This window comes from Panicum hallii, chromosome 3 (genome assembly GCF_002211085.1).
Source record: "Panicum hallii strain FIL2 chromosome 3, PHallii_v3.1, whole genome shotgun sequence".
Lineage (NCBI taxonomy): Eukaryota > Viridiplantae > Streptophyta > Magnoliopsida > Poales > Poaceae > Panicum > Panicum hallii.
This window is the reverse complement of record NC_038044.1, coordinates 17,377,749-17,397,156: the sequence shown is the minus strand read 5'-3', so window position 1 is coordinate 17,397,156 and position 19,408 is coordinate 17,377,749. Positions and strand designations below refer to the sequence as shown.

The following is a 19,408-nucleotide window of genomic DNA, read 5'->3' as shown; positions in this document are numbered from 1 at the left end:
TTCTGGGTGTACCTCGTATTTGGATCATTGCTTACTTTTAATTTCTTTTCTGTATCATATCAATGCGCACTGCAGCCACCAGCCTTTCTCTCACTTCTTTTGAGGAAAAATTACCATCCAGCCTTTCTCTCACTTTTTATAGGAAAATTAGGGTAACTTCAATAAAACTCTCAAATTTGAGCCCCTATTCCCCTCAACTTTCAAATTTGAGCCCCTATTCCCCTCAATTAGAATCTCTCATCTAGATTTCAGCCCTCTACTTTTCTTCATACTCCAACTGAACTCTCATATACCTTCTTATATCTTATGGACCTCTTTCTTTATTGATATCATGTAACTAACAATCTAAGCATTATTATAAATGCAAACGGTGTTTGTTACCAACAACGATTTTATGAATAACTGTATTGCCTACTAATAATTTTTGAACGAAATTATTTATAACTATTAGTCTTTTAATAATTTGGCAGGTAACGACTATTTGAACAACGACTACATTGGCAACAGCTATATTTCGAATGAATATATTTCAAACCACAATATCTTCCATCTCTCTATATATAGGCTCATTCACCGCATTCTGCAATGACCCATTCACTTCGTTGTGCTTCTCCATTTGAAAATGAGTAGACTCTCTCGCTTAGACTCGTCGTTCTCGTTGGATGATGATGACAATCCCGAACTCATCCTTGGTGCACTACATCAAGCTCATACTTAATACCTGGCTATGTATACTCCATAATGGAGGGCTCTGTACCTGGCCGTCAATATATTCATCGCGATAGAGAAGCTGGGCATTGGAGGTTGTACAATGATTATTTTTCAAAAGCTCTAACATATGATGCTTCTATCTTTCCGAGCAGGTGTGTAAAATTGTCCTTTTTTTCTCACCTTCTGCATCCATCAATATGAAGCTCCACCTGTCCAACATATTTTTTATTCTTGTTTCTTTGACTCAGGTTTAGAATGGCTCGACCTCCCGCAGTTGAGCATGAATAAAAAGAAATTAAACAACAGCCAGTCATTTCGATCTCCAGGGACAGGCGGCGTGCAAAGCTAGGGGCGGGCTGGCCACGGCAGGCGTTGTGCGCAAGGGGCGGGTCGCCGCCGGCCCCCTCGGGCGCGGCCGCGGGGTGGTTTGCCGTCGGGCCCATGGCCGCGGCTGCGGACAACAGGCTGCCACCGGATCTACAGGTACTTTTTCCCCTCCCTCCTCTAGACTGCATGGTCGGCGGAGATGAGAAATCGATATACCTAGCGCGGGGAAACCTCCATGGACGGCGCGGGGAAAGCTCCGTGGATGCGCGGGAGGGCCGGCCGTTGCCGGATGAGAGCTCGGTAGAGTAGCTCCTATGAGTGAGAGTCGGAGGGAGGCAATGAGGTCGCCTCATCCGTCGGGGGTGGGATAAGAGACCGGTTGGAGGGAGATTTTTGCGTTTCAGCCCTCGTAGATGAGGTAGGAGTGCAACAAAGAGCTCGGTTGGCGTTGCCCTTACTGGCTACTTTGAAATTGAATTGAGTAATAAATCAATTATTTCCCCAAAAATTTAGTACTCCTTGACAGTAATAATCTGATTGCCATGCAGTTGATCAATGCAAAGGATTGTTGGAGGCCATCACAGATCCGATGATGAACAAGACATCCAGAAGCAGCAACCAAGGACAATGTCACATGCCTTCAGCTTTTTAATACAATCGGCAGCTCACCTGCCACATTTCAAAACATGTATTCATATGTTTCGAGTTCAGATTTGAGTTAGCAAGGAATCACAATAGCAAGTAAAATGTGTGTGAAACATAAGCCTCGGTTGCTTATTGACTTGTACAGTGTCCGTATAGTGTAATATTTTACATTATAAGGCCAAGAAGGCAAGAACAGAACATAAATAACTGATCAATACAGTTACAATTTTCTCCCAGGAGAATGATGCACTCAGGCAGACAGATCAAACGGTGCTTGACTCTGAAGCGTACAATGCTTTGATCTCCTCAACATCATCGTAGCTCCCCAGGAATATTGGGGATCTGTCATGAAGCTTAGCAGGAGCAAGTTCAAGGGCCTGCATTGTAAATTTCAGAGCAGCATTTTCAGTGATAGCATGCCAACTACTGGTAAAAATGTGGCCATGATGCCTTTTTATCATTAAGTTCTACTTGTAGGTTAGAATGCACCAATATTACAGGAGGAATTTGGGATCTGAGAATAAGATCGGAAACACACCCGCTGTTTTCCTGTGAAAGCCTGACCTCCAGCTTGTTCCATCAGGAATGACATTGGGAAGACTTCATACAGAACACTGTCATTCCACATAGAACCAAGTTTAGGATTTGCATCTTTATAAGCACTTGAACTACAGTTCTAGATATACCAAGAAAAAGATTGTCGGCTTTGGTATACCGGAGTTTTCCGTTTGGGCTCTTCTGGTCTGCTGGGTACAAAAATATGCCTCCATATAGCAAGGTACGGTGGACATCAGCAACCATGCTGTGAACCATTCAGAGGACCATAACAGCAGAATTCAACCATTTTAGTTCAACGAAAGAAAGAGCAACCTTATTCAAATAACTACAGACATGCAGTTCATAACCAAAAGAAAGTAAACTGTGAAATGCTGATATGCATTGGTCGAGAATGAGTACCTTCCAATATATCTCAATGATTTAGGCGATGAACCATCCTGGGGAAACTTGCATTTCTCCACATACCTGAAATGTTGGCAGGAAATTTAGCCAACTTCTTAAGAAACTGCAATATCTGTAAACAAGACAAGGTCTACATACTTTGCTGTAGGCGCATCCCAGTTTTTGGCATTCCCTTCATTGACAGAATAAATCTTCCCTTTCTTGGGTATCTGCACAAGAAAATAAGCATAAATTACAGTATGAAAAAGAGACATTAGTTTTTTTGCATGATCATGCTATTCGGGAGAAATATATATATTTTTTTAGTAACCTTGATATTCGGATGAGTCAGAATGAACTCCCCAAGGGAAGGATCAAGAGTGAAACCATTGACTCCATTCCCAGTGCTCAACACAAGCTGCCATAATTCATAACAGCAGTCAATTCAGGAAAAAGAGTAAAATAAGTACTCTGAAGGTAAAAGGGATTCAGTAAACATAGTTACCGTGCAGGAACTCCCGTACATGCAGTAGCCAGCAGCAAGCATGTTTGTTCCAGGTTGTAGTACATCACCCAAAGTCACATTGTCCTTATCTTTGATCATGTAAATCCCGAAGATCTGTAGAACCAAACATAATGTAACAAGTAATGACAGTAAGAGCTCTTGTAGCAAAAACTAGTTAAAACGTCGACAGAGTTTTTCATTTCAGAAAAAAAAAGTCCATAGGAGTCCTAATTAACTATTGGAGTAGGGCATCGACTAATTAAGATCCGCACTTGCAGATAAAATATAGTGTCGCCAGAAAGGTAAACATGATCCATTTCATTGGAACTCAGATCGATCAGTACATCCTTTGCTTTCTAATCTCTTTTGACTCATTTACCAGTACTACACAGGCCACAAGTAGACAAAAAAAAATCTCAGAGCAATAATGAGAGCGATAATGACACCTACTGTTCCGATGGAGACACCACAGTCGATGTTGGAGGAGCCATCCAGCGGATCGAAACAAACGCAGTACCTGAACAGGTAGGAAACCCGTGCATGTCACAATCAGCTAAAGCAACAGTATGATCTCGTGTAACTACAAGTCGAAACAGTTACTGACTTCCCACGGAGGGCCGGGTCGACGAATATGGCCTCCTCGTTCTCTTCAGACACAAGAACGCACTGCACGCAAGCCCAAAAGTCAATGCGTAAGTTTTTTCTTCCCCCGGAACATGCGAATGCCAAAGTTCATAGCTGAAGTGTTGATGATTTTTTTTCTATAGGGAAAACATGGGGACGTGTACGGATGTGTAGGAGAGTGCATTACGGTGCGGCCGCTGCTGACGAGCGCCTTGACAAAGACCTCGTTGGAGAGCACATCGAGCTTCTTCTGCTCCTCACCCTGCAGCCGCGCTCTTGGATGTCAACGAGGGCTAAGACAATTTAAACTAAGCGACAAAAATATATCACTTTGGATCAGGTATGCATAATTAAGAAGAAAAAGCGATTAATCGAGCATGGTAAGTTAGCTCGATTTTGCAACCAAGGAACGTCAAATGTTCAAATGGCCACCGTGGCCCCACCCCGCCAGAGGCTCAGAGGGTAGAGCAGTAGTAGTGATAGCTACTGATAAGTAATTCGGAGTACGCGTCTGCAGATGAAAGGCGACGAATGGATCGGTGATGACCGAGCGGCAGCCCGTGATCGTGAAAGCGCGCGCGTGGTGGTGCTTTGCTGTGCTTGCCTGGACGTTGGTCTCCCCGGCGAGGCCGACGAGCTTGGCGAGCCCGGCCTTGTTGACGGCGGAGGCGACGAACTTGCATCCGAGGACGATGTGGGAGAGGAGGATGGTGAAGTCGCCGCGGGACTCCGGGTGGCGGCCCTGCTCGTTGAGCACGTGCCGCGTGATCGTCATCAGGTCCGTCCGCTGCGCCTCCGCCGCGTGGTCCATCCTCGCTCTCCGCTCTCCTCCTGCCTTCTCCCCTCGGCTGATAAGAGGTCGGATCAACCCCGAATCGCAGTGCCCCTGCCGGAGCGCGCTAGCCTACGGGTTTTGGGCTCTGGTGTGGGGAGGGAGCCGGGAGGTGAGGCGGGCTAGCTAGGTGGGAGGAAGACCAGGAGCCGAGGGATCGATCGGCGGATGACGATAGGAGATGGGCGGCGGTTGGGTCGCCTTGTCCGGTGGCGCGACGGGAACGGACTGACTCGGGCGGGCGGGTGCGCGCGCGTCACGACGTCGCGGGGCGGGGCGGGGCGGGGCGGCGCCGTTTCTCGCGGTGCGGATTGGCAAGTTGTTGGGACTTGGGGGCGGCGGATGGTGAGCAAGTGAGCAGCAACGGAGGATCCGTGGCTTGAAATAGGGGCCGGCCGGGCTCGGCGCGTTGGTGCTGGCCGGAGGACGAGGATGAGGCTGCGGACTCACTCCACGTCTGATCTGATCCGCATGGGCGCGGATACCCACCGTGATATGCTCGGCAACGGAAGCTGACTTGTGCAACCGCGCCGCGCGGTCAGGCGAAGCAGAGGAAGCGTGCCCGAGAGACGAGGGGGAGGCCAACTGCAACTGGGCTGGCTGGATGACTGGAATCCTGGTTGGGTGGACGATGATTCGCTGGAGCCTCTTCTGGCGCATACTGCCACGGGACACGGCGCCTTTGCCCCTGGCAGCGACGGAACGAGACGTGTTTTATGCGATCCCGATCAAGCTGGACCTGCTCCACGCCGTTAGATTCCCTGGACCTGCCGGGTCCATTTCCAAGCATCTCTATCCTCAGGCTGCAAATTTGACCAAATCAAACCTGATTTTTTTTATAGCAGTAAGCAAAGGTACAACAAAAACGTGCTTGCAAAAGTTTCAAAGGTTTAAGCCTGCAATCAGAACCTTTTTTTCTTTGACGGGTTGCAGTCAGAACCTTGCAAGCAATCGCTCCTCAGAACGATAATGCGTCGCGTCCAGTTGGCTGACGTACTGAAGATGCCATGGGATAACGCGTTTCACGACGAACCGGCTAAAGTGGGTAGAGAACAGATAAAGATGTGCAGAGAAGAAACGCAGCGGCAGTGCTTGGCTGCTTGCTACTGATCTGATGGAGCCATAGGCAGCCACCACTCCTTGGTCTTCTGATCATCGGCCGGTTGGACAGTTTCATGGCCTGCACGCACTTCTTCAGTGGTGCTGCATCATTTTGGGACTCCGGATGGTTGATAGTCAACACATAGTACTAGCCTACTAGGGACCACCAGTTAACGAGTAGTTTCTTTTCAAAGAAAAACCTTCTGGGGCAGTTAAGCAGCTGATTGAATCTCACGTCACTTCAAATGCCATGGTTGTTAAGCAAAATTAAGATACTGTTCGCGCTGCTCCAGCTGATCTGCTGAAAAGCCTGAAACACTAATAACAGGCTGCAGTGAACCTGTGACAGGCATTGGGTCATTTTCAGAAATTTACTTGGCAAATCCTTATGTTTACTTGGTCAAGCAAGAAAATGGGAGTCTGCTGAGGACTTGATTCCTAAAGGATACCCAAAATTGACGTTGTTGCTGGACTCTGAATTAAGCCAGGAGACCTGTACGGCTGTGTGCCCCAATACTACTATCTGAAAGAAAAATGTTTTGTTTCATCACATTATCTCTCCGGCCTTTTTGCTGCGCATCACCTGATGGCTGCAAGTGGAGACGTCTTGGCTTGGGTAGTGGTCTGAAGATTGCAACTTTGCAAGCAAGCTGTGAGGCTGTTCCTGGGCAGTGCGCTGGAAGTTTCAGTTAGGGAGATGAGTGGTATGCCTATTGGAGTGATCTAGAATGATAGTTTGTTTTGCCATGATTTGTACTGAGATTCTTATCTGGCCTGCGTTGCAATGCGTTCAGAGACTTCAGACTGGGACATATGTATGCCCTGGAACTCTAAAAACAATGGTTTGGAAACATCAGGGATTGTTGTGTGATTTGCGATCCAGCCCAACAAATAGATGACTACTACAAGAATCGCATCCGTGAACGTTACTAACATACTACAGTGCTACTGGCCTACTACCCTGCTGGTATACGTATACACATGCCCTGGGTCCGAACAAGTTCAGAATCTGAGACGCCAAAGCAGACCTAGCCATCTAGGTAACCTTTACGGTACAGACTACAGAGCGATTCATGCTTTCAGCAAGGCAAGGCAAGGGGTAAAAGAAACTGGATTTGACCTGACAGAGTCAAGAATTCGTTTACCCTGAAAATATGAGGAGATTTCACATGTGCTCCCAGATACGCAGATAGAGAAACACAAACAGGTACTGAAGAGTGCAAATAAGTTCGTGCAGCCACAATTTCCATAATGAGATAATAAAATCCCAGTGTTTCCCCATGTGGGGAACGCAGATCCAAGGGAGGCGAGCCTTGTAGATCCAAACTACTAGGGCCCAGTTCTCTCAGGACTGCAGGACAAAAGTCCACGTTGCTCTACGCCCTTTTGCGGAGCATAGCTCAACGCTTGCAGTACTAGAGTTCCCCCGCTCGCCCGGGGTGGGGAAACTCCTTTTGGGGAGTAATCCCCAGAACTGGGATTTAGAGGAAATATTGAAATATTCCATTATCTAGAAAAACTCAAAAGCTGAACACATCTACAAAATGCCAGATCTCAAGTTCTGAATCAAGCGTAACAAGCTGATTCGATACAATCAGATCCATGCGCCCATGCATGCACACAAACAATAAACTGAAAGAGAACAGATTGAAGATAACTAACTTCTTCCGTTGCTGATGATAGTGGGATGGTAACATCAGAAGTTACATCACACCAGAACAACACGGCCACATCACGAACAATTGAACGTCTACCACACCACATCTCCACGACATAACAAAGGCTAAGCGACAACGGAACACATCTCTACAAATTCCTAGGATCAGACAGGCACTACGATATATAAACCCCCTAGGCCCTCTCGCCACGGATGCGGCGCGCAAGCTGGATGTCCTTGGGCATGATGGTGACGCGCTTGGCGTGGATGGCGCAGAGGTTGGTGTCCTCGAAGAGCCCGACGAGGTAGGCCTCGGCGGCCTCCTGCAGCGCGGCGACGGCGGAGCTCTGGAAGCGGAGGTCGGTCTTGAAGTCCTGCGCGATCTCCCGCACCAGCCGCTGGAAGGGGAGCTTGCGGATCAGCAGCTCTGTGCTCTTCTGGTACTTGCGGATCTCACGGAGCGCGACGGTGCCGGGGCGGAAGCGGTGGGGCTTCTTCACCCCGCCGGTCGCCGGCGCGGACTTGCGCGCCGCCTTGGTCGCCAGCTGCTTGCGGGGCGCCTTGCCGCCGGTGGACTTCCTCGCCGTCTGCTTCGTGCGGGCCATCGGGGACGGAGAGGGTGGGGGAGGCTAGGGACTGCTGGAGTGGAGGGCGCGAGGTTGCTGGAGGATTTGGGGAATCGGAGTGATTAGGCTGTGGGGATAGGGAGGTGTTTATGTAGGCGGCGGCCGGCGAGTGGGCGGGAGGCTGGGAAAATTTCGTATTTTCGGCGGTGGTGGGCATGGTTTTGGGAGGAGCGGCGCGGTTTGAAGCGTTGGATTTGGAGAGAATAGATGGCTTGGATTTGTTTCGGTGGGAGGCACGCGGATCGTGGGGGGTGATCCGTGGGCGGGGATTTCTTGCGTTCTGGTTGGTTGCTGTTCCGCGATGGGAGTCGAGGGCCCCACGCGGCCGTGTGGCGTGGGCTGGCTACTGTTGGTTCGCATCTTCTGGGCCTAGAGGCCCACTGTGGTTAGATCCTTTATGGGGCCGACCGCTGGACAACTGAAAATTTAGTGTTCTGCAAGACTGCGACTTGCCGACTTCAATTATATTTCAGAAAAAATAACAGAGACTGCAAGTGCGATGTACAGATGATGATCATAGCATCTGATGCATCAACTAGATGAAATTTTGATACATAACATGAGACTGTACGACATGAAAAGAAGGCACAGGATTTTTCAAAAAAAAAAGGATGCAGATGCTAATTATTATCTCAGGATCGCATAGATATCAGCCGGAACCAAAACGTAAACTAGGTAGTAGGAAACAGCAAACCAAATATATGAACAATCCATTCACTTCAACGACCTAGGGTACACGGCTACTGTTTATTTCTGTCCACTTTATACTCTGCGTCTGCCTCTTCTGTATTGCTTCAGGGCAACGGACTGACAAGGCTGCAACCTTCTTGGATGAGCCATGTCAAGCTTCTCCCAGAAACTTAGAAGCACTTCATGTGGACAATGCCGGGGCCGGTTTCGTCATACTCTGCCTTGGAGATCCACATCTGTCAAAAAATTACCCAGAGTCAGAGCTGATTTGAAGTATATGAATAGATGAAGGAAAGGAATACACTGCAAGAAAAATGTACAGCACTATCACAATATTTAATTGTGTTATACTCCACTTTCTGCTTAATGTCTATTGCAAAAACAAGCGGTAGCAATGACCATGTTCAACTCGTACATTTAGTTTCTACTCAGATGGCACTTCACTACTTCTCTGACTAACCTAGGATAGAGCAATATCTAAAATGCCCAGGGTGAGAACATCTATCATTACAACTTATGAGGAAATCATATATACCATGGACATGTGTATGCAAGGTGAATTAATGAAAATCGGACAAAGCATAACCTACAAGTATGAACTGCATGGAATTGATGCATCACTGATTGTTTCTATTTAGCCCACAAGAAGGAAAAGGAAGATGTTGGGGGGCAAGCTGCTATAATTTTTTCTCTAACCAAACTTTTATAAATTTTGATGAGAAACTATGAGAACACTACCTGCTGAAAAGTGCTAAGAGAGGCCAGTATAGAGCCACCAATCCAGACACTGTATTTCCTTTCAGGTGGCGCAATCACTTTAACCTTCATGCTGCTAGGAGCCAGGGACGTGATCTCTTTGCTCATACGATCAGCAATCCCAGGGAACATGGTAGATCCTCCACTAAGCACAACATTACCATACAAATCCTTCCTGATATCGACATCGCACTTCATGATGGAGTTGTACGTAGCTTCATGTATGCCAGGAGATTCCATGCCAACGAGAGAGGGCTGGAACAGAACCTCAGGGCACCTGAACCTTTCTGACCCAATGGTGATAACCTGGCCATCAGGCATCTCGTAGCTCTTCTCAACAGAGGAGCTGCTCCTGGCAGTTTCCAGCTCCTGCTCGTAATCAAGCGCAACATAGGCAAGCTTCTCTTTGATGTCCCTGACAATTTCACGCTCTGCACTTGTCGTGAGGGAGTACCCTCTCTCTGTGAGGATCTTCATTAGGTGATCAGTTAGGTCACGGCCGGCGAGGTCCAAACGGAGAATAGCATGAGGAAGTGTGTATCCTTCATAGATCGGAACAGTGTGGCTCACACCATCACCAGAGTCCAGCACAATACCTGAACACACAGAGAGAAATGGAGTCAGCGCTACTCCTACCCTGTGGTCTTTGTAGTAAATATTCCATTTCCCAGATGACAACAATCTTACCGGTTGTTCGCCCACTAGCATACAAGGAAAGAACGGCCTGGATTGCAACGTACATTGCCGGACATTCAAAGGTCTCAAACATGATCTGGGTCATCTTCTCTCTGTTGGCCTTAGGGTTGAGAGGGGCCTCAGTCAGCAGTACAGGGTGGTCTTCAGGCGCAACCCGGAGCTCGTTGTAGAAGGTGTGATGCCAGATCTTCTCCATGTCATCCCAGTTGTTGACGATGCCGTGCTCAATCGGGTACTTCAGTGTCAGGATACCTCTCTTCGCCTGAGCTTCATCGCCCACATAGGCATCCTTCTGGCCCATGCCAACCATGACGCCAGTATGGCGTGGCCTTCCCACAATGCTGGGGAAGACAGCTCTTGGTGCATCATCACCGGCGAAACCCGCCTGTTAATATCAAGGAGTTGATCCACAATTAGTTGATGGTAGTAGAGTTGCTTTACTGAAGAATTTTGTGTGGGATAACAACCTTGACCATTCCAGTGCCATTGTCACACACAATAGGCTGAATATCCTCATCGGCCATTCTCTAGTACTCTGTAACAGAGATCAATGTTCAGTACATATTCAGAGTAAACTGCAGTAACTTTGCGTAGTGGTATACTGGACCAGTAATCAAAATAACTGTTCTACCCGTATTTAGAAGGAAACTTCCTACAATTATCCTGTTTTACTTGTGACCTCTGTACAGGACGGAGTATAACAGCCTGAGCCCTGAAGTACCAAATACCTAAAAGTACTCGCGTGTATACACAGATGCAGAGTCAGATAAATTCTACTCTCGGGTGATCTTAGTTTTCTAAAGTAAGCAGATATCATCATCCACCGAACATCAGGGTTCACAAGGAACTCAGAACATCGTCTGGGGGTATTCGTCAAAACAGCGAAGAATTATCCATGCGCAGTTTGGCCTAGCTGCTGCTGTATGTATTCATCAAATAATTACTGCACAGCAATACACTCAGTACTACCCCTGGCAACTAGAGATCAGCAGGAACCGAAAAGCTCCACAGCAGCAGTTTCTGCTCGAAGTTAATTCCTAGATTCTTTCTTTTCGGTAAAAAAGTTTAATTACTAGCTCATGACTGGCAACAGATGGGCCTGCTAAATATCCCAGCGAATTTCTACGCCCTGCAAGGGAATCGGCCGCGCACCAAATAAACCAACGATAAATCAGCAGCGCCGGACGCGGAATCCCCCAAAACAAAAATCACCAGAGACCGCCAATCCAGACCTGGTGAGGCGATCCGTCGGAGGAGAACCACTACGATCGAGCAGCGGGAGTTGAGAATCTGAGACCGAACAAGCCGAGGGAGAGGAGAATCACCTGTGCAAGGCTGCGCGCCGATCGCCTCGGCCTCTGGAGGCTGGTGGAGTCTGGAGAACTCGATCGGCGAGAGGACGCAAAGCCTCGCGAGCAAGCGAGCAAGAGACAGAGGAAGGAAAACGCACGGAGGGGCGGCGTGACGGGCGGGGGCGCCGGGCTCGGGGTTTATACAACACGCCGCCTCCGCCGTCTTCTCGAAGACAAAAAACAAGGGTGCGCTACACGCACCGCCCGTAGAAAACGGCCGGGGGCTCGTCGTCCCGAACCTTTTTATTTTGCTCCGATCCCCAGCCGCTTGTATTCCACGTAACGCTACCGGATCGGCACGTGTCGCTCCCCGTGGACACGTCCGAGCGTACTGTGTACCGCCGCAGAGTTGAGACGTGCAGGGCTAGCTTGTCTCTGTCCCTGGGGCCGGTCCGGCCTGCTGGTACGGGGGGCCGGCAGAAAATAAGGGCCCGAAAGGCGCCGCCGGTCCGGTCGGGCCGTCGCCGTCGCGAGGAACTTTCGGTGCCCAAAGCCGGAACAACCACGTCGGCGCCAGCGGAGAATTTTGGCTGCTGGGTAGGGCCCCCGACGCCGGCGCCAAGCGGCGGCCGCCGGCTTCCGGCCCGTCGCTTGCGCCTGACGCCGGCCGCACTGCACAGTTTTTCCCAAAACTTTGTCGGGGAGTTTCTCGCGCAGCACGGGGGTTTGGGCTTAGCACTTAGCACATGGGCCGACAAGGTGGGCTTGTGCTGAGCACGGATCTCCTCTGCAGTAGCTACGGAAGGACTCGTGCCATCCACGTGGCAGTGGCAGGGTGCCTCTGCAGTTACTGCAAAGAAGGCTAAGTGAAATTTTGATTAATTTTTATAAAATATTATTCGTGTAGGTGTAGCAGCAGGCTACTGCTGGAATAAGTGTGGACCTATTCCTTCTCTACAGATATGGTTGAAGCCGGATTACTCTTCTTTTATCTTTAACAAATAAAATTTTAATGATGGTTGGCTGTGAACAATGTCCTTCATATTTCTCTAGTGCTAAAGAGAACAAAACTAGCACATACATATGGGGATGGCAAAACGCCAGATAAAATGCAGATGGATGAAAAATTTGCCCACGATTCATTGGCTCCCAAGGGCAGAATTTTACACCTTATCTTGACAATCCAGTTCATGTATTTTTTTTAGCTTAAAATTTTATAAAATAAAAACTCCGTTCTTAAAGTATATTCTTTTACGACTCGTATCTATCAATTGTGACATCGGTAGGCTACACTACCATTATAATGGATAGTCGTATTTCAGTCGTCCGCTAGTGGAATATGGGAATGTACCCGCACCTACGTATAGAATTTATCATCCACGCCTAACTGGTTGAATTATACATCCTACCTATCGCCACGTACGGCACTCGGGATAGGATCACCATTGCTGTTTGTAGGAGAAATCTCAATGATAGTTTTACTCTGTTGTACTTCCTTCATTCCAAATTATAGATTGTTTTGCCAAATTTAGATTTATAGATTTTGTTATGTATTTAGATATACACTATGTCTAAATAAATATTAAAAATTATGTATCTAGATTTACTAAAACGAACTGTAATTTAGAACGGAGGGATGGGAATGGGACTGGACACTAGCTCGTATGGTCATTACAACCATAAATCGGACAGCAAAATCTATATGAGGCAAAATTGAGTAGCTGAATTCGTGTCTTGGTCTGTTAACGTGAAGCTGTGATCATGGCAATTTTTCACCAAGGCAGGAAAAGTCCGGGAAAACCCTGAAACAGGAAGAATGATCAGTGAGTCTCGGTCAGGGACGTCTGACAAACTACCAGTAACGACGATTGGGACAGTGGGAGCCCGGAGGTTGATTGGTAGGATGGCCTGATGAAGAAATGGGCTTCAGTTGTGCTCACTGAATTTTCTTCTACCCAGCTCAGTCCGGCTTTCAGCGCGGGCTTTGGAAGGCCGTCACGGACCGACCTCACTCTGTTACGGCCTTAATTTACACCTCGTCTGAATTTGCTTTGGTACGGCTAGCTGGCTCAGAATTTTGCTTTCCCTGCCTTTCGTGCTGTAATAACGTCTGCTCTCTTTTTTTGAAATAAATAGCGTCTGCTCTCTGTAATCCTTTTTGTCTGTTTTAAAAAAGGATTACAGAGGCCACTTACGTCACAGTTTATGCAACTTCAGTATAAAAGAGAACATGTTCAGCTTCGTGCCAGCGTCTCCTGCATGTGCAATACCAGCTAGTCCCTGAATGACGACTTCGACGCAAACAATAAAGCGGGAAGAGAGAAAAGGAAAGAAAAAACTAGGGAAATGAACACCTTAATCGCAGTATCCCATATCAATTCCCCAGTACGCGTGACATGTCCAAAGTGCCAGGCCTATATTCCGCTAGGCGCTTACACGGTTTTGCAAATGTACAGGCACTACCTCTAACGGTCCCGCGAGCGCGAGTGCTACGGCTCCACAAGGCGGGCCACGCGATCGCCGACTACGACCACGCGCACCAGCGGCGCGACGACGGCCGGCCCGGGGCCGTCCGCCGGCTGCAGGAGCGCGGTGGTCTGGTCGAACGGCGCCTGCCTGCAGGTGGGGCACGTCGGCCGCGCCGCGAGCCACCGGTCGATGCAGCGCGCGTGGAACCCGTGGCCGCAGCGCGGCAGCACGCGCACGGCCTCCCCGCGCGCGAACGCCGCGAGGCAGATGGCGCACTCCGACCGCGACGACCCGGCCAGCTCCTGCGCCAGCCCCGCCGAGTAGGCAAGGCACGGCAGCACCCGCACCAGCCTCGTCACCCGCCGCGGCGGCCGCTGCGGCTGCTTCCCGCCGCCCCTCGCCGCTTGCCCCGCGCCCTGCCCGGGGTCGTCCTGCTCCGGGGCGCCGCCGGCTCCTCCGCTGCGGGACCGGAACGCTTGGCGCGTGACGCGGAGCGCGCACTGGAGCACGGCGCGGAGCGCGAGCGACGCGACGAGGCCGCAGACGAGGAGCGCGAGGACGAGGATCGCGTTGGCGTTGAGGAAGGTGAAGGCGTCGGCCGAGGCCGGGACCGGAACTGATCGAGCGTCCGGAACGGCGGCGCCGGCCGTCGCGGGGGCGGGCGCCGGGCTAACGGCCGGTCCCTGCAGCTGCAGGAGAAGCGGCCTGGAGTAGTGCAGCCGGGCTTCCATGGCCGGGTCGAGCTCTCTCCGAGAAGCCAGCGCGTGCAGTGAGAGAGTTCCTGAACTTGTGATCTCATGGGAGGCGTATATATACACCGCGAGGGGGGCATGTATGAGGAGGTTACGATGTGGGTTCGTGCTAGACCGGGAGGGCCGGATGGGATAAACTAGTCCGCATATCTGACTGAAGTCGCTATCTTTGGCGTGATTGATTAGTCGGCGAGCTGCAAATTGGGGACGGCCTTAATGCTGTGCTGCTATCAGTGTGCGCGCAGGATAAGACGCACGAAGGAGAAGGGAACCAACGCACGCAAAGGTGCACGAACTGACGGACCAGGTGACCGTGGATCATGAAGGCAGTCAGAGAGAAGCCCCGTTGGACCATCTGATGGAAGAGAAGAACCCAGAACTAGCTCATATCGTCAGCGAAGCAAGGTTCACTCAGGAACACAGGTACAGAACTGAATCATAACCGGTTAATCTGAATCCGAGAAATCAGGCCTATTTTGCCTGCAGCTGATACAAATGTCAAACGAGTGTCCCCGGACGCATGACAGAACAGCGAGCATATCCGCAAAGCGACCCCGCTTAAACTAGAATTTCCGGGGCCAGGTCTGCACCACCCCCATTTCCCAATGCGCCAACAACGACGGGAGCTTGCACCAACTCGCAGGGGTCATCAATCTCCGGAGCCCGCACCCAATCGGTTCCGTCATTCCGCGACCAGAAGAACCCCTGGGGAGCCAGCGTTCGGGGATCCCGGGGCCCCGCCACGAACCGCGACTCGTCGGCGCACGGCGGGGCCGCACGTGGCCGGGGCGGCGGACAGGCCGGCGGTGGCTTGTCAACGGCTGAGTGGCTCCTTCCGGCCATGTCGGCCTGCGTGGAGTCCGACGTGTCTGTACCTGGGGGGTTTCGCGGCTCCCTGTCTCGCCCGCCGGCGGGCGATGCGGCAGCTTTTTGAATCTGCGGGCCTAAGTGGGCCGGGCTGTTCTGGCGGCGTGGAACTTGGCATACACGACTACGGGGCCTATGGACTGTGGTTGATACACGGAGAAGCGAAGTCGGATAACAAAATTTGAATTGCAACTCAAAATGAACAGTTTAGTTTTAAAAAAGCAGCACCCAAAACCAGTTGAGCTACAACCAGATATTCTAACGGTTCAACCATCATTTGGTTGATACTCCATCACTTCCAAATGTAAGAAGAGTGAATGAGAGTAAAGTTTGACTTAGAACTGAACTAAAACTTCTTACATTTTGCAACGAAATACATTGGATTCGCTACCTGAGCGAAAATATTCAGTGCACTCGTGAAATAAAAGAAGGTTTAAGCTTTGCACTATCAGAATTAACAACACATAGATAACTAGATAAATATCTGAATTGTGTCAGATTTTCTTCAAGTCCCCCGCAAAAAGAAAAAAAAATCTTCAAGTCCTACTGGTAATATATTTTAGATAATAGAAGAATGTTTCAGCGTCAATCTTCATTGGACTACACAATTTGGTCCCACCGGTGATGGTTCATTGGTGATGGCATGATCAGGCGGTTGCAGACTTGTTGGACTTAGGGAGCCTTCGCTCCATGCGGACATTCTTGAATCTGAATCAGATTGCGTGTTTGATCACGGCTATGCCATGTCAGCTGGGCGCCTGAGCCTACACGACCCGCGGTAACCTCCCGTACACAGACACGTCGGCGCTGTCCAGTGGCATTGCGGAACAGCGTGGAGCGCACAAAACCAAACCCCCTGTGCACAAGAAATATTCATTTGGACCATGTCGATCATATTCCCTGGCCGGCTAGCCAAGCACATCTCCAAGTCGACATGCATTTTATATTCGAAGGAGGGAAAAAGTGGAAGACGAAGTTGATCTGCGCATGCAAGTGAGGAAGGGAGTGCAAAGATGCATTTGCTTAGCCGCAGCTAAGTTTCTTAGTTTAATCCAAACTTGCTTATAATGCCGCCAAAGAATCCTAGTCCATACTGATGTTTATCACCACCTTGATCTTGTTTTCTACGGAGAAACTGAGGTCAGAGGCCTTGGTACACTGTGAATAAAACTTAACGCTTTGAGACAGGTATAGGATAAGCAAATTTACCATGAAGTATATACTGTTTTGCTTTTTCATAAGAAAGAGATTAAGAACTTGTTGGTGTACTGTGGAATCTTACTCCAAAGAAGAAGGATAATAATGTTAGAAGTATGTCAGATCATCCGATGACAATTAGTACCTTTGGAACAATATGTCCGGCCAGCACCAAACTGGGCCTCTACTGTAAAGGTTCAGTGGTTCACCATCACAGCCCTCTTCACAATCTCCGATGTTTTTAGGGGAATTCTTGATTCCATTAGACGGCAAATTGCCGGATACCAGTTCGCTATAAATTCCGGGTCTTGATTCATAAACATATGGAAGTCAGAGGCCAACACACACGCTCCATGGGCAGCTAAACAACTACAATAGACAGAGACATTACATACAACAAATCAGATCACATGACGTCTCTAATCTGATGCACTAAACAGCCGATGGGACTTCAACCAATCTCCTTTGAGTTTAGGGCGCCTGCCAATACCGTCAGTTTCCAAAATGATCCCTGTCATGTCCAATTCGGATGCTCGCTGAATGCTTCTGTGACTGTGAGCCACAATCGACTCTGTTTGAAACGTCGATGCTGCACATCTAATATCTCCAGCCCACCACCGCCAGCACATCTCCATTTTTATCCCGGACAACAAAACCCAATCCTCCCCCTTTGGTCTCTGGAAAGAAAGCTCCGTGATGTTGGTCGTGTAAGAAGTCCTCTGGTGGCGCCTCTCCCATTTTACTTTGGAAGGTACCTGACATTTTTGCTCAGCTGCTTCCAGCTTTCCAAATTCAGTAGAAAAATACAACACCGAGCTCTGAATTTCTGTTGCACCTGCCATCCTCCCACCTGTTGGACCTGACGAACGCCGGAACGCCGGAGAACGGCCAAACGCCGCACGGACGAACTCAACACAACGCAAACTGGGCTCGAACACAAGTGGATTTTGTGCTGCGATGAAGCTGCAGCGTTTTCGGGTTTTTCTTCTCTCATTTATAGAAGGGAACCATGCTGGGAAATGAAGAACTAACAGAGCGCCCGAGATTGGCTCGCGTCGTGTGGTACTTCGCGTTCATCCCCACGCTCGCACGACGCTCCTTTTCCGCAAGCCCTGGCGGGCGCGAGCTATCCTCGCCACGGCGTGCATGGCGTCCACAATCCGGAGCTCGCGCGCGCATGCAGGAAACAGAAACGTGACCACTAATGCATGCAGCTAATCTACGTGTCAAGGCTTAAATTAGCTAACAAATCTCCCCCCAAGCCTTGCACTCTACCAGGCCGAGCTTGGACCGTAGAAGCAAGAATTGATCCCGCCCAAGAGCCTTCGTTAAGATGTCCGCCAGCTGAAGCTTGGTGTCGACTGGCTCGATGTTCACCCTGCCCTCCTTGACGCATCCTCTTGCTGCGGTCGTGGAAGACAGGGTTCTTACTCAGCTGGATCGCGGACTGGTTGTCGATCTTGAGTGTGATGGTGCTCGGCTTCTCTCCCTTGAGCTCCGCCAGAAGACGAGCCAGCCAGATGCCCTGGCACGATGCCGTCGCGGCGGCGATGTACTCTGCCTCGCAGCTGGATAGCGCCACCACCTTCTGCTTCTGAGACTGCCACGTGATTGCATTGTCGCCGCAGAAGTACAGGACTCCCGAAGTGCTCTTCCGGCCATCGACGTCCGCGCCGTGATCGTTATCGCTGTAGCCGAGTAGTGCGACGATCCTTTTTTTCCTCCGGTAGTTGCAGCCCAAGTGAACCGTCCCTGCGACATAGCGCAGTATGCACTTGACGGCCACCAGATGCTCTGTCGTCGGCTTCTCCATGAACCGCGACACGTAGCCCATGGCGAAGGCTATGTCCGGCCTTGTGTTCACCAAGTATCGAAGTGCGCCCACGATCCGCCTGTACTCGATAGGATCAACAGCTGGGTGAGTGCTGAACTTACTGAGTTTGAGACGCGACTCCATGGGCGTGAGACAGGTGTTGCAGTTTGCCAGTCCCGCGGCCTCCACAATCTTCTTTGCGTAGGCGCCCTGGCTGATGGTGATGCCTTCGTCGTTCTGCTTCACCTCCAGCCCCAGATAGTAGCTTGTAGGATCAAGAACACCGACTAGAGGGGGGGTGAATAGGCGGTTTAAAACTAAAACCAACAATACTAGAGAAATTTAATTAGTAACAAAAGAAAATCCTATGTCATGCTACTACTATCTCTAGAGAGGTTTGCAACCTAGGGTGACAAGATACAATTCAAGCTCTAGTAAAATAAATTGCTCAAAATAAAACAATAATTAAAGTGAGCAAGAGAGATAACCAAGCTTGACACACAAATTTATCCCGTGGTGTCGATGACTTGCCGGTCACCCCTAATCCACGTTGAGGTGGATTACAAGAATCAACCGCTCCTCTATCAAGAACCTCTTGATCATGAGCTGGCTTGAACTAAGGAACCGCTCCACACCTCGATTTCACTAGACTTGCTCTTCACCACTCCGGCAAGGTGAGCACAAAATCTCTCACAACCGAAATCGGGGCTTCTCAACAATCTCCTTCAAGAAGCTCCACGAAATCACCTTCTCCAAGCCGCCTAGGGAGCGGCAACTCCTAAGAGTAACAAGCCAATGATTCTTGCTTGAAGATTCCTTAGTGCCCCAAAGCTCAAACTCTTGATGCAATGCACTAGGAAGCTCTCTCACTCTCAAAAATACAAATCCTTACCAAGTGTGTGTGAGAGA

General features: G+C 49.7%; 4 protein-coding genes and 1 long non-coding RNA gene across 5 annotated transcripts; 1 reads left to right on the top strand and 4 right to left on the bottom strand.

Moving 5' to 3' along the window:
- Window positions 1-555: 555 nt before the first annotated feature.
- On the top strand, window positions 556-1,919 carry LOC112887040. The gene is made up of 2 exons (XR_003227476.1): window positions 556-1,194; window positions 1,587-1,919. It is a non-coding gene; the product is annotated as an uncharacterized LOC112887040 (long non-coding RNA).
- LOC112887037 (fructose-1,6-bisphosphatase, cytosolic-like) lies at window positions 1,781-5,051 on the bottom strand. Its single transcript, XM_025953111.1, has 11 exons — window positions 4,356-5,051; window positions 3,939-4,013; window positions 3,732-3,793; window positions 3,578-3,644; window positions 3,128-3,241; window positions 2,954-3,040; window positions 2,782-2,852; window positions 2,641-2,706; window positions 2,399-2,485; window positions 2,222-2,297; window positions 1,781-2,060 (listed from the first exon to the last, which is right to left on the bottom strand). The coding sequence occupies exons 1-11, from the start codon at window positions 4,560-4,562 to the stop codon at window positions 1,947-1,949; spliced, it is 1,026 nt and encodes a 341-aa protein (XP_025808896.1). The 5' UTR covers window positions 4,563-5,051; the 3' UTR covers window positions 1,781-1,946.
- Window positions 5,052-7,388: 2,337 nt separating this feature from the next.
- Window positions 7,389-8,062, bottom strand: LOC112887039 (histone H3.2). The gene has a single exon (XM_025953113.1). It carries the CDS (start codon window positions 7,944-7,946, stop codon window positions 7,536-7,538), a length of 411 nt encoding a protein of 136 aa, XP_025808898.1. The 5' UTR covers window positions 7,947-8,062; the 3' UTR covers window positions 7,389-7,535.
- Window positions 8,063-8,588: 526 nt separating this feature from the next.
- On the bottom strand, window positions 8,589-11,677 carry LOC112887036 (actin-1). The gene is made up of 5 exons (XM_025953110.1): window positions 11,435-11,677; window positions 10,577-10,644; window positions 10,101-10,494; window positions 9,396-10,009; window positions 8,589-8,893 (listed from the first exon to the last, which is right to left on the bottom strand). The coding sequence occupies exons 2-5, from the start codon at window positions 10,631-10,633 to the stop codon at window positions 8,828-8,830; spliced, it is 1,131 nt and encodes a 376-aa protein (XP_025808895.1). The 5' UTR covers window positions 10,634-10,644; window positions 11,435-11,677; the 3' UTR covers window positions 8,589-8,827.
- Window positions 11,678-13,618: 1,941 nt separating this feature from the next.
- On the bottom strand, window positions 13,619-14,633 carry LOC112887038 (RING-H2 finger protein ATL72-like). The gene has a single exon (XM_025953112.1). The coding sequence runs from the start codon at window positions 14,599-14,601 to the stop codon at window positions 13,891-13,893; it is 711 nt and encodes a 236-aa protein (XP_025808897.1). The 5' UTR covers window positions 14,602-14,633; the 3' UTR covers window positions 13,619-13,890.
- Window positions 14,634-19,408: the final 4,775 nt, after the last annotated feature.

Bases quoted from the DNA above. Each gene is read 5' to 3' on its own strand.
- LOC112887038 (XM_025953112.1), bottom strand. From the start codon at position 14,601: ATGGAAGCCCGGCTGCACTACTCCAGGCCGCTTCTCCTGCAGCTGCAG.
- LOC112887037 (XM_025953111.1), bottom strand. From the start codon at position 4,562: ATGGACCACGCGGCGGAGGCGCAGCGGACGGACCTGATGACGATCACG. The intron at 3,794-3,938 runs GTAATGCACTCT...GCTTGCGTGCAG, and splicing joins TCGTCAGCAGCGGCCGCACC to TGCGTTCTTGTGTCTGAAGA. The intron at 3,645-3,731 runs GTCAGTAACTGT...CTACCTGTTCAG, and splicing joins GACCCGGCCCTCCGTGGGAA to GTACTGCGTTTGTTTCGATC.
- LOC112887039 (XM_025953113.1), bottom strand. From the start codon at position 7,946: ATGGCCCGCACGAAGCAGACGGCGAGGAAGTCCACCGGCGGCAAGGCG.
- LOC112887036 (XM_025953110.1), bottom strand. From the start codon at position 10,633: ATGGCCGATGAGGATATTCAGCCTATTGTGTGTGACAATGGCACTGGA. The intron at 10,010-10,100 runs GTAAGATTGTTG...CTGTGTGTTCAG, and splicing joins TGCTAGTGGGCGAACAACCG to GTATTGTGCTGGACTCTGGT. The intron at 8,894-9,395 runs GTAGTGTTCTCA...ATTTTTTGACAG, and splicing joins CTCTTAGCACTTTTCAGCAG to ATGTGGATCTCCAAGGCAGA.